This window comes from Eptatretus burgeri, chromosome 11 (genome assembly GCF_056783735.1).
Source record: "Eptatretus burgeri isolate ZD-2024b chromosome 11, Ebu_testis_v1, whole genome shotgun sequence".
Taxonomy (NCBI): Eukaryota; Metazoa; Chordata; class Myxini; order Myxiniformes; family Myxinidae; genus Eptatretus; species Eptatretus burgeri.
The window spans coordinates 5,222,756-5,237,590 of record NC_140971.1 but is presented as its reverse complement, the minus strand read 5'-3'; the positions used below and the strand labels follow the sequence as shown (position 1 = coordinate 5,237,590).

General features: G+C 44.2%; 1 protein-coding gene across 1 annotated transcript; it reads right to left on the bottom strand.

The window, feature by feature from the left end:
• Positions 1 to 223: 223 nt before the first annotated feature.
• Positions 224 to 10,832, bottom strand: LOC147016361 (sarcolipin-like). The gene is made up of 3 exons (XM_085844975.1): positions 10,679 to 10,832; positions 9,423 to 9,529; positions 224 to 2,189 (listed from the first exon to the last, which is right to left on the bottom strand). Exon 3 carries the CDS (start codon positions 2,169 to 2,171, stop codon positions 2,076 to 2,078), a length of 96 nt encoding a protein of 31 aa, XP_085701101.1. The 5' UTR covers positions 2,172 to 2,189; positions 9,423 to 9,529; positions 10,679 to 10,832; the 3' UTR covers positions 224 to 2,075.
• Between the last annotated feature and the right edge of the window lie 4,003 nt (positions 10,833 to 14,835).

The window sequence follows — 14,835 nt, the reverse complement described above, 5'->3', positions numbered from 1 at the left end:
CCTGCCACGTCTCGGAATTATCCAGAGCAACGGCCTACAATTCCGGGGAGTCTGGTGGGAGACGACGAACCCTCCCCCACTTAGTGGTCGTTCTTGCCACCGACCCCTGGCCCTCAACAATACTAATCTATTCAGGTTCCTTCTGATGAAGGAATTTAAATTTTCGTCTTTAAAGATGTTATTCTCTGCAACCACTTGTCCAATCAATGCAAAACTTTAAACATTGGAGGGACTCCCCATGGAGAATATTTTATTGATAACTCTGATGTCATTGGTCACATGCTCTGGCAGCCATATTCGATTAAAAGAAGAAAAAAAAAATTGAAACTTGGCATATGTCATCAACTCCCCATGGAGGATATCGGGTGATAATGATGACGTCATCAGTGAAGTGGGGTTCCAGCCATAATTGGTTGAATCAAAATCCTTTTCCGAAAAATCTGAAACTTCAAATATCTGATCTGTGACCCGATGTGATTGAAGAATTAATCTGATGATGTCATCGGTCATCTGGATTGGCAGCCATATTGGGTTGAAAACTAAAACGTAAAAAAAAAACTTCTCCTCCAGAACCGCCTGACAGATTGATGCAAAACTTCGTTACATACGATTGACTATCCATGAGGAATATAGTTTCAATTTTTTTTTTCCACGTTCATCTTCATTAACAAATTTAGCCTCCATGTACACACAAGTGATTTTTTTTAATATCCTAATAATCAATAAAGCTGCAGATAATGACAATGTATGTGACATAATAGGGTGCATGGATGATTATGAGTACATGGGCCATAAGAGTAGGGTGTTCGGTTAACGATGGAATTTTTGTTCAAAATGAGCACGAGGCGAGACTATGCGCTCAAGATTGCTGGTCTCGGTTCACCACGAGTTATTACCTCCGCCACCGAAGGCGGACAGAGGTTATGTTTTCACCCTTCTCTATCTGTCTGTTTGTTATTTGTGAAATGGGATATTGGCTGATCTGGTCTGTTATGGTGTCTGTCTGTCTGTATGTCAATCGTCTACAAGTCATTTCCTCCACGAGTTATCCCACCATGATTAATTTCACTATTCCACAACACTCAAAAGGAAGCACATCAGAACCCCAGCCAATATCCCACCTTCTTATGGGGTTGGCCGTACGAGGTTCCCCCCCCCCTTTGCACCCTTCTATGCCAAGCATCCTCTCTCTTTTCCCCCACCCCCACAACTCTTTCCCGTCCCTCTCCACCACCATATACATGTTACAGAATTGCATGGGGATCGGAAGGTGAGTGGAAGAAAAGGCTGATTTTGAAATCAGAATTACTACATCTGATCCTGAATGAATTTTAAACTTCAAATGATAATAAATTCATTATTAAACCAACAAACGCCGCCTCGGTGTTTCCGGGTAGTTTGTGGAAAGGCACCCAGAGTTCTCGATTGGTTGTGAAACGAAGACATAAGTCGCGTGTTTGTGGGTCCACCCGTCCCGGCCCATGAAGTTCTATTTATCAAAACAATAATGAACAGTTGAGATATTTTTGATCACGATCAAGTCTCGTAAATCTGGTGTGCTTTTTTTTCATTCGACTGTTGTCTAATTTCTGACGACTCTCAAACGAATGAAGTACGAATTTTGTTCTACATTTCATTCACCGATTTAGGCACAGTGCTTTCTCCGTAGTTTATTGGCCGTTAATCCATCACATGGTTGACTTTCACATTCCGGTGAGATGTGGTGATGAGTTTGCTTTGGTGACATTCGCGTCTACATACATGTACGTGATGCTGTTTGTGTGTCTACCGCCACATATTTGCTCAATGTTTTGTATGTGTTGTATGTCTGTTTTGAAGAAGAAGAAGAAAAAACAACAACAAAGCATCCTCTGAGAAAAATGAGAAAGTATCGTTGGGTAGGGTCCAGCATTAGGTGTTTGGGGGTTGAGGGGGTTGGGGGGGGAGGGGAGAGCCTCTGTGGGATCAAGAGGAGACAGCAGGAAATGTGTAGAAATTATTTCTTCCTTGGTCACTCTCTTCATCCTAACAGGTGACCCACTCCCTCCCCCAACTGCAAGGTCTCCAGTCTTCCTTCATTCTTGGTAGGACTTGACGAGTAGCCACAGAATCATGATTGTAATCATCACAATCATGAAATTCAGGAAGAGTTCTTGCGTGCCTCTTTCCATGTCTGATTCCTGGGGAGGCTGAGCAGGGAATACAATGTTTGAGAGTCACAATACAGGGGAGTAATGGGTGGAAGAAAGAAGGACGTTCAAGGACTCAGGATACGAACATTCCATTTTCATTTCACGCAACACAAACAAAAATACAAGTCTGTGACGCGTAGCATCAAATTTGTTACATTTTAGAAAACCTGCAAACATTTATAGAAACCTGACGACATGGCATGTATGATGCAACGGCTTATGTTGTAAATATTTCCAAGTGTTTGGGTGTGCGTTATTCTTTCACAGCCAAACCCTAGTACCTCGAGGCCCCAAATTTGGGTTGTATGTAAGGTACTTCATAATCTGAGCAAGGTTTTAAACTTCCACCCGTCGTTAGACTTGACATACATTTTGAGGCCACCAAAAGCCACTATAAATTGTGTATTGGGATGTGGGGTCAGGTCGTGCTGCTGTTGGCCCGCAGGCAAAAGGTAACCACCATCAGGCCGATAACTCCAACATGTCCCGAAATTACCGCCAGGAAAGGCCAGGTAGCTCCGAATAGCCCCTGCTGGTGAAGGATAAATCAAGATCCTTCGGACAAGACGTATTGTGTGATCGGCTGGAGGGTTTACAAACGAAAGGTTTGTTAAATTGTGTCTTCAAAGACAATACTGTCAAAGTAAGATGGCCATTGTACTGCATTTGAAAATGGAGACAGATATTGCATTATAATTCGAGGTGACAAAGTTATGAATGATCAATGTTGAAACAACACCGGGACAGGTGACGCGGTGTCAGACATACGGCAACGCAGGGTGGCCAACAAGACGAAACGTTTACGATTACAAGGAAAATGGTTCCACGTGAAGAAACAGATAAGTCTATTCATAAAATGTGTGACTCGTAAATTTCTTGTCGCAAACAAAATATTCAATACATGACTGTAAAAATGTCGTTTTGAAGCATGGAAAGATACTGATCCGGCTGAAATAACCGTCCCTTCTATAAATATAGATACCTGGTGTTGGCTTAATGGTTAGGGTGGTGTGCTTGGGATCCTAGGATCCTGAGTTCAAATCCCTCTCAGTACCAGGTGGGGTTGAATTAATACCAGGTGGGGTTGACTGCCTGTCATCCTTCTGAGGTCAGCAAAATGAGTACCAGCATGCTGGTATCCTGTGTCGGAGTGGCGACCCGTCCAGGATTGTGCCCGATAGTCAAGGAAACTGTCTAGGCAGCAACAACGATCTGCACAAAGTATGGTCCCAATGGATGGATGGATGGATGGATAAATATGGGACCAGTAAGAACACGCACCAAGGGATTTTTTTTTTTCCCCACAAGGTTCCCTCGATTATAATGCGATGTTGGTGCTAAATGTTATCGCTTACAGATGTGCAAAGACAAGAAAAACTATCATCATTTGGTGGACCACCCTGTAGAACTGCAAGATGAGGAGTGTCAGTGAAAGTCGTGGTACCATTGTATAGAAATCTGATCAGGAAGCATCTGCATTATTGTGTACAGTGTCACTCAGGAAAATACAGAAAGGATGTAGCTGCATTAGATTAAGGGTTCAGTGAAGAGGAACAGGAACCAGTGCTGATAGGTGTAAGTGACAAGGAAAGGTAAGAAAGAAAAGCAAGGCCACATACAAGATGTTCAACAAAAGTATGTTGAATAGGAGTGTGTGTGTGTGTGTGTGTGTGTGTGTGTGTGTGTGTGTGTGTGTGTGTGTGTGTGTGTGTGTGTGTGTGTGTGTGTGTGTGTGTGTGTGTGTGTGTGTGTGTGTGTGTGTGTGTGTGTGTGTCCTCTGGTTCATGCTAAGCGACAATGTATTCACAAGTAATAAAAACTTTTTTTTAAATGCAAAAGGATGTATCGGGGGATGTTCCTCCAAAAAGTATGCAAACAAGGTCGGGATGGTCACAAGAAATGATCATGTGAAACCATCCCTACATCTTTCTTTGAATGATTGTCCTGAGAAAAGACAAAATGATGTAAAAAAAACAAAGTTTTGTGACCGGTCATAGTACTCGGACACAAAAAAGGAAAGTAAGACTGTTTATTGAGGTTTCAGTACCCAGTGATTTTAGTCGAAATAACACAGAAATCAGGAAAATAACCAAATATCAAAACCTCAAAAATGAAATACAACCAAAAAAACTCCTCATTGGGAATAAGGGTGATTTTTTTTTTATGACGTTATAGGTGCCCTCGTTATGACGTCACCATTGCATACATAAAGCACTACATCTGATCAGTATGAAAAATTTTGAATATCATCTCGGGATAAATTGGTCCATCGAAAAAAAAAAAAATTGATGACGTCGTCGTTCAGGTGGTTTGACAGCCATATATTTTTTTGAAAAAAATAATAATAATAAATCCTTAAAAAAAAAAAATTCCTCTCCGATACGGCTGAACATATCGAGATGAAACTTGAAACGTATGACCGCCTATCCATGAGGAACAAAAGGTTCACACATATGATGTCATAGGTCACCTGATTTGGCAGCCATATTGGATTTACCAGAAAACCTCTCCCTTCCACAGATCTCCTAATGTCTGTTCCCCACTGTTTTGTCCTTTCCTCTCCCGCCCCTCTTGTCTCATGCCCTCCTTGCTGTGCATTGTGTGTTAGCTCTCATACGAGCCTCGACAAGGTATACAAAAATAATAATAATAATTTCTCCAGAATGGCTGGACAGGTCGAGGGGAACTTCACACAAATGTTCCCCAAGCCTTGGGGATACCAGGGTATTCACGAATAATTGATAGGTCACATGGTCTGGCAGCCGTATTAGATTGAGCGAAAAATCTTTGAAAAAAGAAATTCTCTTGAACCGCTTCATCAATCGACGTGAAACGTCACAGTTATGATCAAGTGGTGATTGGGAATACATGTTTTAAATTTCTACCAGATCGGATGTATAGTTTGGCAACCAGAGTTATTTGATTTTTATGCCTCCGCACCAAAGGTGCCGGATGCATTATGTTTCTGGTTTGTCCGTCCGTTCGTCCAGATTTTCGTTTACGCGATAACTCAAGAAGTAAATTGTAGAATTTCATCAAACTTGGTAAAAAGGTAAAGTAAGACAGGGCAATTAAGTGATTAGATTTTTGGCCAGATGTTATAAAGGTCAAGGGTCAAAGGTCAAGGTCAAACTCTGAAATTTTACTGTTTACACCCAAACTCAAGAAATATTGGACAGAATTTCATCAAACTTGGTACAAAGCTAAAGTAAGACAGGTCAATTAAGTGATTAGATTTTGGGCCAGATGTGATAAAGGTCAAGGATCAAATATGTCAATACTCAAGTGTTTGTGCGGGAGAGTGGAGGCATACCCGTCGACTGCGCGCAGTCGAATTACTCTAGTTTGAATCTGCATTCTTTTAAAAAAAAAAATTGAATAAAGCTCACTTGGTATGGCTGTGCCTCTGTGTGGCACATGGATGGATGGATGGATTTTGTGGGGAGAGTGTGCTACCCTGTTTGAGGGTAGAGGAGTAGCAGCTGAAATGGGAATCCTATCCAGGTTCCTCCTGATGACTTCATCTTTGGTTTTCGCTTGTTCGGGTTCCTTCTGATTACTGCAATGCAGGACCGTACCTGCTTGGTCTTCCTTTAGATTTGAATTGAATTTCTTGTAATCTCATCCTGAATTAAACCGAATAATAATAAACGTCATGGGTCAAGGTCAGGCGTCCCATCAAAGTGGGACGTCTTGGTATCCAGTCATTACTGCCAGCAGATATAAAATGGTAGTTCTAGCTATGTCTCTAATTAATTATGTAACACACCAGTACACAAACACCACACAAAACTACACAAACCACACGAAACAAGTCCCAGCGAGGGTCTGCAATCTCCGATTAAAATTAAAATTAAATTTCTTGTTTAAAATGTTTATTACTTGTTTCTTTCCCTTTTTTTGAAAATGCATCTAGATGTTTGACTACTGATTTACAAATGTTGGACTACATACTTTTGACATGCTCACACTCCAATGGTCCTGTACATACTTTATAGATGATCTAACATTTCTAATCGTAAGTACTTTATAGAAATATGTGTAGGTTGTTGCTGTCACCGACTTCCTGATAACATTTCACTGTTAACTACACCCTTGTAGGTCTGATTGGACCTCGGGGAAAATGTGCCGAGCGCCCCCTGCCCCATCAGGCTGATTGACAGTCGTGGTCCCACCCACCTCTCTGATCCCTTCTTATTCCTTTACCAAGGAATGGAGTTTTGCATACTTTGTGGAATTCTTTCAAGCTATTAAAATTTAGATAAAGGATGCTGCACCAAGTAAAACTCTGTTGGATCCGTCGAATGATCCATTGCCAAGTAGTACCAGAATCATTGCCATTGAGAGAGAGAGAGAGGCAGCTCGGAAAGATGCCGTCTGAAGATGATGATGATGGATGTTTATTATTATGATGATGAACGAGAAGATTTGCCGGTTTTGACTGATCTTGGTTTTCTGCTTTAAAAAAAAAAATCTTTTAATTTTGCCTTTGCTATAGTCTGGAGAACTGAAAAGTGATCCCTGCCAAGATGATCAGCTTAATAGACCAGGTAAACTTTCATATGTATCCAAAGCAACTTTAGAGAAGATACTCCAACTTTAGATTTATGTATATAGTGGGTGGGACAGAATTTTTTTTTTTCCGCGCCATCCCTACATAGACAGTACTCATGCACTCTCCGACTACATAGCAAGTATGAAGGGATTGTCCGACATATCCCCCTTTCCAAACGCGCCATGCTTGTATGGGGCCAAACCTGGTTCTACAGGTGGATGTACAAGTAGGAGGAGCATGAACTCAGTGGGGACAGCCAAGAAGAGGAATGGAGAATGCAACAAAATGATTCACATTTAATGAGTGTTAAAATGACCCTCCAATTTGAGGTTAAAAAAAAATGGGTGGGTAGAGAAAAAAAAAACTGGAAATAAACGTTTCTCCACAAATAAAAATTGATGAACTGTGAAAACATTCCACTTTATTTAGAAAAGAAATGAAAAATAAAATAGAAGTAAACAGTTAAGGATGATATTTTATGGGAGGTTTGTAAAAGAAAGGAACATTAAAGGACTTTCAAACAGAACATGAACACAAACAAACGTATAAAAGGGATTGGGAGCACAAACAAACACAACAAAGAGATTGGGAGCACAAACAAACGTAAAGGGATTGGGAACACAAACACAACAAAGGGATTGGGAGCTCAAACAAACACAACAAAGGGATTGGGAACACAAACAAACACAACAAAGATATTAGGAACACAAACAAACACAACAAAGGGATTGGGAACACAAACAAACACAACAAAGATATTAGGAACACAAACAAACACAACAAAGATATTAGGAACACAAACAAACACAACAAAGGGATTGGGAACACAAACATAAGCAGCATTTGACTGACTGAATAAACTTTGTACCTTCACATACCCCTCAAAGTTTACACCAGCACTAGTCCCTGTGGTCCATGTACAAAGACCGGATCCCATGAGATACTGGGATGTTGAAAAAGTACACGATCAGTGGAACACGCAACCGCCCAAAGGTAGTACTTTGACAACAAATAAACCACATTGTGGTGTTTTTGTGCAATTTTACTCCATGAAGTAAGGTGTGTGTGTGTGTGTGTGTGTGTGTGTGTGTGTGTGTGTGTGTGTGTGTGTGTGTGTGTGTGTGTGTGTGTGTGTGTGTGTGTGTGTGTGTGTGTGTGTGTGTGTGTGTGTGTGTGTGTGTGTGTAAAATCATAAACAACAACAAAAAAAACACGGCTGGGTAATCTCCACCAAATTTTGCAGATGAACTGGGTGTACTCAGGGTTAGGTCACGGGCACAAAAAAAATTCCCCCCAACCCCCCCCCCCCCCCCGATGACAGGAGACGACTTAGGTGCACACACAAAAATCGTGTCACAATGTAAGTGGTTTAGTGTCCCCTGCTGGAGACAGGGGGAGGGGGGTTACTGGGCACGACTAAATAGATTTGCCCCACCTCCCTCACCAATCCCAGCCTGTTCCCGAAGGGAGTAGGTGTTTCCAGTGCAGATAAAAAGATAATTTTATTACTCGTCACTGAAGGTGAAGGAGGTTATGTTTTCACCCCTTTCTGTCTGTCTGTCTGTCTGTCTGTGTGTGTTTGTGTGCACGATATCTCAAAAAGTTGTAGACGGATTCGGATGAAACTTGGTGGACACATTGGGTATGTGACGAGGACAAATTTATTTGATTTTGGTGAAGAACCGGATCCGGATCCGGATATGAGAATTATTTAATTTTTTTAAGTGATTCTTCACCACTGAGAAATTGGGCCAAAAACGATATCGTTCTGTATATCATGATATTTCAAACATGTAACTGGCCCGATATGTTCTCGTGGATCAGGTATTACGTGGCGGAGGGATGCGCTCCACCGAGTGCCCTCCTAGTTTATGTTTACGATACCACGGACAGGTGAATGGCACCTGTAACAGTCGATCTACCTCGGTGATAACGAGTGACCTTCCAATTGATCACGACTCGTGGCAGGTATCGATTATAAACCCGCTGAAAACAAAGAAAAAACAACTAGTTAATGAACGAGATGTGACGTACACGTTTCCTACTCCTCCTACCCCCCCCCCCAACCATGGGGTCATTCCCTCTCCTACCCATGTGGGGTTTATCCCTCTCCATCCTCCATTTGGGTACCATTTAATTATATCAGCAACAAGGGCACCTCCTACTGTCCTACACCTAGACAGCTTGATAATTATTAGGAACACAATCAAGTAATCTAGGAACCGAATGCATGGGGATGCATTTGATAATCAGAGGGTCGAGGCCCATAAAAAAAACGTATTCAATCAGAATAAGTTTTCATTCTGTTAATCAAGGATGAAAAAAAAAAACTCCATTCATTGATTACTGGATTTCGATCCCACCAATGGATTAAAATCGTTTCGTTGGTTCAAGCACTGTGATGTAGAAGTGGAACTAAAAATAAACGATGGGAATTATATAAATGAATTAAATTAAATAAAGGAGATTTGTTGGAAGTAAGTCTGTGTTTTCCTTAATCTTCTTCTCCTCCTTCTTCCCCCAATCCGTTCCACTAGAAAAACCTCACCACTTGGCAGGTCATTGGTGAGGTCAACCTCTCCGTGGAAAACCACCACCTGCAGTGACCGCAGTACCTTCGAGTGAAGTGGGGGTCAACCTTTAACCCAGGTATGGTTAACCTTTACACAACTCACGTTTTAATGATGTTTGAGTGTGGCGTAGTTCAGTTCACTTGGCAGCGCACTCCCGTCAACTCGGCGTGCACTCACAGCAAGCTGTACCTCCTGCTGGAAGGACGAACCTGGGGGGGGGGGGGATCGATGAACAGTGCAACAAGGTAACAATGTCACGACGCAGGTGTACACACAGGATTCACAGATCGCGAGCCGAGAAATGTGGAGCGCGGGAATTGCAAGACGAAGCGACCCGAGCACGAGGAGAAACCCAATAGGTGGTGGTGCCACCATGACCGAGGGTGGGAGTTTAATTATAACGCAAGGCGCACACATGTTTGGTGGAAGGCAAGGTAGGATTTCAGTAACTCCAGCTCTCGAGCATACCCGCGAACACCATCAATTATGGGCTCCGAGACACGTCTGCCTGGCCATCTTTATAAGGACCGTTCCATCCCCACCCTGAGCCGTGAAACCAAATGGTCTCGGTCACCTGGTAGGGTCAGCAATCTCAGGAACGCACAACCTTGCGACCTGTTAACCTGACAAACTAATAATTGGACCAAAGACCTCGGGGTAAGAGAAAAATCCCCACCGAGCACCACCATCGTTCTGCTGCTCCGAGACACGGCGTCCGCCCATCAGTAGAAACGAGAGACCATGGTTGGAGAGTTTTGCAAAAGCACGACTTACAAACAGCAGGTGTATCGAACCAGAGATATCGACAATGGCAGGCTTACCGGATAAAGAACTTCGTGACGCACGAATGACAATGTACGTATGCACTGATCATGTGGAAGCACAAACACCTGGTCTTTAACCTCTTTACACAACCCCAGCTATCCAAACCACTCCACGTGGAACCGCGTACGAGGAATGCAGCACCTTGTGCAAGTGCGGACAAGGGCCGTGACTCGGACAATGTACATCTGGTGTGTTCCTTATAAAAGAACCAGGGATTTCAGAACCCAAGAACCTACAAACACTTTGTTTCAGGATTGCGAGCCCTAAAGCACCCCAGATCCCTAAAACGACCCCAAATCACAATTACCGTCCCATTAAGTGATGGAAGGGGGCACGGGGAGAATCGTTGTAGATTTTAGTTTCGTAGATCTATGGGGTGGTTACCTGCACATCTATGGTAATTACCTTCAAACATGAATAAAGGGATTGCACAATAAAACGAGGAGTTTACTTGAGCAACAAAAAACATCAAGTTTACTCAAAAATGGGACACAGATTTCACCATTTCGTGAACGATTCCCAGTTCTCCTTACCTCTTCCCGACGTCGAGGAGCTGAGACAAGTGGAACTCTGAGACTGTTATAGATGGTGTCTCCTTACCCCATTCTCACCATTACACCCCCCCCCCCACCTTACCCCAACCACCCCCATTGCCTGCTCTCCCCAAACCCTCTTGGCTGCGACTGTGCTGCGTTAGCAAAAGTGTAGCTGTCGGCATCAGTCTCCTCCATCCAAACCAAACCTCCTTTATCCAATCATCCTCTATCCAAACCAAACCTCCTTTATCCAATCCTTCTCCATCCAAACCAAACCTCCTTTATCCATTCCTCCTCCATCCAAACCAAATCTCCTTTATCCAATCCTCCTCCATCCAAACCAAACCTCCTTTAGCCAATCCTCCTCCATCCAAACCAAACCTCCTTTATCCAATCCTCCTTCATCCAAACCAAACCAAACTTGACTTCTGGTTCTGGGTTTGGAGCGTTGGCAGGTCTCTTTCAGGACTCTCTGCCAACGATCTCAAAGTTAAGTTTCCGGTCGTTATCTGTCCCGTTTTAACTGTTTATTTTCTCACCTACATGTTACTGTGTTCCGAGTTCGGTTTTATTTCAAAAATCGTGCTATTTTGTGAGTTTTTGTCGACGTTGACTTACCCGGTGCTTGAGGCCAACCCATTGTTCTCCTCGGTGTACGATCGTGTTTATTTGTATTTTTTCCCCATTACCTTCAATTTCTATCTTCCCCACTTTCCCAACGTCCCCCATCCCTCCCAACTAAACACTCCCACCCTTGGTTCACTGAAGCGTGTGGCGAGGCAGTTGTCCTGAAACAACTTGCCTTTGCCTCATGGAAAGCAAACCCAACTGTGGGTAATCTCAGTTCCTTCCATAAAGCTCGGAACAAGTGTGTATCTACCCTCAGGAGAGCCAGAAAACAATATCTTTCTAAACTCGAGTCTGAACTTTCAAACCTCTCTCCCTCCTCAAAATCCTGGTGGTGTCAAATCAAATCTGTTTCTGGTGTATGTTGCCCCTCCATCCCCACCCTTACCTAAAATGGCCGCACTGCTGATTCCGCACGTGAAAAGGCTGAATGCCTAAACTCGGTGTTTTCATCGAAATCTTGTGTCCAAAACCCATCGCTTTCTCTACCCACCTTACCCAGTCGCACCCAACTGTCCCTGGACTCTGTGTCCTTTTCTCCTGACAAGATGGAGGGTTTGCTGTCAAACCTCGACTCAGATTCTGCAACCGGTCCAGATGGCATCAGCCCACGTGTTCGCAAAACCTGCTCCTCTGCTCTTGCTCACCCTCTCTCTGTTCTATTCACCCTCTCATTTTCTCAAGGTCATCTGCCATCTGCTTGGAAATCAGCAAACATTACTGCCGTGAAAAAAAAAGATCTCTGCAACGACAGACCAATCAGCCTTCTCCCAATCAACAGCAAGGTTATGGAATCCATCATCGCTTCGGACATTAAATCCTTCCTCTTCTCCAATCATCAATTTGGTTTCAGACCAGGTCACTCTACACCGGATATACTGCTTCTGCTCTCCCAACAATGGATGGAGGTCCTCAATGCCGGACATTAAATCAGAACATATCCCTAGACGTATAACGTGCTTTTGACACAGTCTGGCACCCTGCCCTACTCACCAAACTCTCTTCCTATGGTATCCAAGGCCATCTCCACTCATGGCTCGTAGACTTCCTCTCCTGTCGCAGTCAACGTGTGGCCCTAAATTGAGTTCTTTCATCCCCTCTTCCTGTCCAGGCTGGAGTTCCTCAAGGTAGCGTTCTGAGCCCTGTTCTTTTTCTGGTTTTCATCAATGATCTCTTCGACTCTCTGGAAAATCTTCTTTATCTTTTTGCTGATGACTCCACCCTCTGCCGTACCATCTGTCATCCCTCAGACCGGCAAGCAGCAGCTTCTTTGCTCACTGCAGATCTGGATAAAATCACAAACTGGTCCAACACGTGGAACATGTCTTTCAATCCGGACAAATCTCACACTCTCACTATGTCTCTCCGAAAGGACCGTTTAGAACCCCCCCCCATCCACTTTCTCAACAATTCTCTGGAAGAAGTCCTTTCTTTCAAGCTTCTGGGTCTCACGATCTGCCTTTGACCTTTCCTGGGAAAGTCACATTTCAAACCTCACCTCCAAAGCCAGTTGTCGACTGAGAATCCTCCGTCGTGCAAAGTCCTTCCTCGGCCCTCTTGAGCTCCTGACCACATACAAAGCTTTCGTCCGCAGCCTGATGGAGTACTGCTCTCCCCTCTGGGCTGGTGTTCCTGCCTCCCACCTTTCTCGGCTTCACGCTGTGGAAACCAAGGCATTTCAGATCAACTGGCATCTCCCGCAATGAGGCTGAGTCTTGGGCCTCTCACTCTCTCACCGCAGGCTGGTCGGTGGCCTTTGTCTTCAACCGTCTCCTCTTCAGCATCGCCACCCCCCCCTAACTCTGTCTGCGATTTGTCCCTACCACATTTCCGCAGGGCGCTCAAGGTCCACCAACAACCCCCTTCTGGTAAAACTACCAAAATCACGAATCACTGATCACCTTCACTCTTTCATTCCTCTTTTTTTTCCCACCTTTGGAATAAACTCCCTCACTCTATTCAATCCCACTCTCCCCTCCAGGCCTTCAAAACAGATGTTCACCACCACCTATCACCCCCCATCCAAATCCTCGATCTTTTCTACCCCCGATAATCCACCCAAGCCTACCTCCTTCAAATTCCCTGCTTTCCTTCCTGAAAGTCCCTGTCCATCTTGTATTCCCCATGTTCCCCACCCCATCCCTTCCACAGATCTCCTAATGTCTCCGTTCCCCACTGTTTTGTCCTTCCCACTCCCACCCCTCTTGTCTCATGCCCCCTTGATGTGTGTTGTGTGTTAGCACTCATGCGAGCCTCGACAAGGTGTACAAAAAAAAAACCTTATCCAATCATCCTCCATCCAAACCAAACCTCCTTTATCCAATCATCCTCCATCCAAACCAAACCTCCTTTATCCAATCATCCTCCATCCAAACCAAACCTCCTTTATCCAATCCTCGTCCATCCAAACCAAACCTCCTTTATCCAATCCTCGTCCATCCAAACCAAACCTCCTTTATCCAATGATCCTCCATCCAAACAAACCTCCTTTATCCAATGATCCTCCATCCAAACCAAACCTCCTTTATCCAATCCTCCTCCATCCAAACCAAACCTCCTTTATCCAATGATCCTCCATCCAAACAAACCTCCTTTATCCAATGATCCTCCATCCAAACCAAACCTCCTTTATCCAATCCTCACCTTCTTCATTCAAACCAAACTTATTTCATCAAAACCTCCCTCATTCAAACCAAACCTCCTTCATCCAGTCCTCACCTCCTTCATCCAATCAAAACTTTCACCCTTCATCCAGTCCTCACCTGCTTTATCCAAACCAAACCTCCTTCATCCAATCAAAACTTTCACCCTTCATTCAAGCTTCTGGGTCTCACGATCTGACATGATCTTTCCTGGGAAAGCCACATTTCCAACCTGGCCTCCAAAGCCAGTCACCGACTGGGAATCCTCCGTCGTGCAAAGTCCTTTCTCGGCCCACCTGAGCTCCTGACCACATACAAAGCTTTCGGCCGCAGCCCCATGGAGTACTGCTCTCCCCTCTGGGCTGGTGCTCCTGCCTCCCAACTTTCTTGGCTTCACGCTGTGGAAACCAAGGCATTTCGGATCATTGGTATCTCCCACAATGAGGCTGAGTCTTTGGGCCTCTCACTCTCTCACTGCAGGCAGGTCGGTGGTCTGTCTGTCTTCTACAGGCTCCTCCCCAGCCTCACACCCCCCCCCCCGCTCTGTCTGAGATATGTCCCCACCCATATTTCCGCAGGGCGCTCAAGGTTGGCCAGCAACCCTTCTGGTAAAACTACCAAAATCAAGAATCACTGCTCACCTTCACTCTTTCATTCCTCTTTTTCCCCAACTATGGAATAAACTCCCACTCTTCAATCCCACTCTTCCCTCCAGGTCTTCAAAACAGCCGTTCACCATCTCTTATCGTCTCCCATCCAAAATCACGATCTTTTCTACCCGCATTAATTCACCCCAAACCCACCTTATTCAAATTCCCTGCCTGAAAGTCCCTGTAGTGTCCATCTTGTTTTCCCCATGTTCCCCCCCCCTCCCCCAATCGCTCT

Excerpts from the sequence above, each read along its gene's own strand:
- LOC147016361 (XM_085844975.1), bottom strand. The coding sequence starts at position 2,171 with ATGGAAAGAGGCACGCAAGAACTCTTCCTGAATTTCATGATTGTGATG.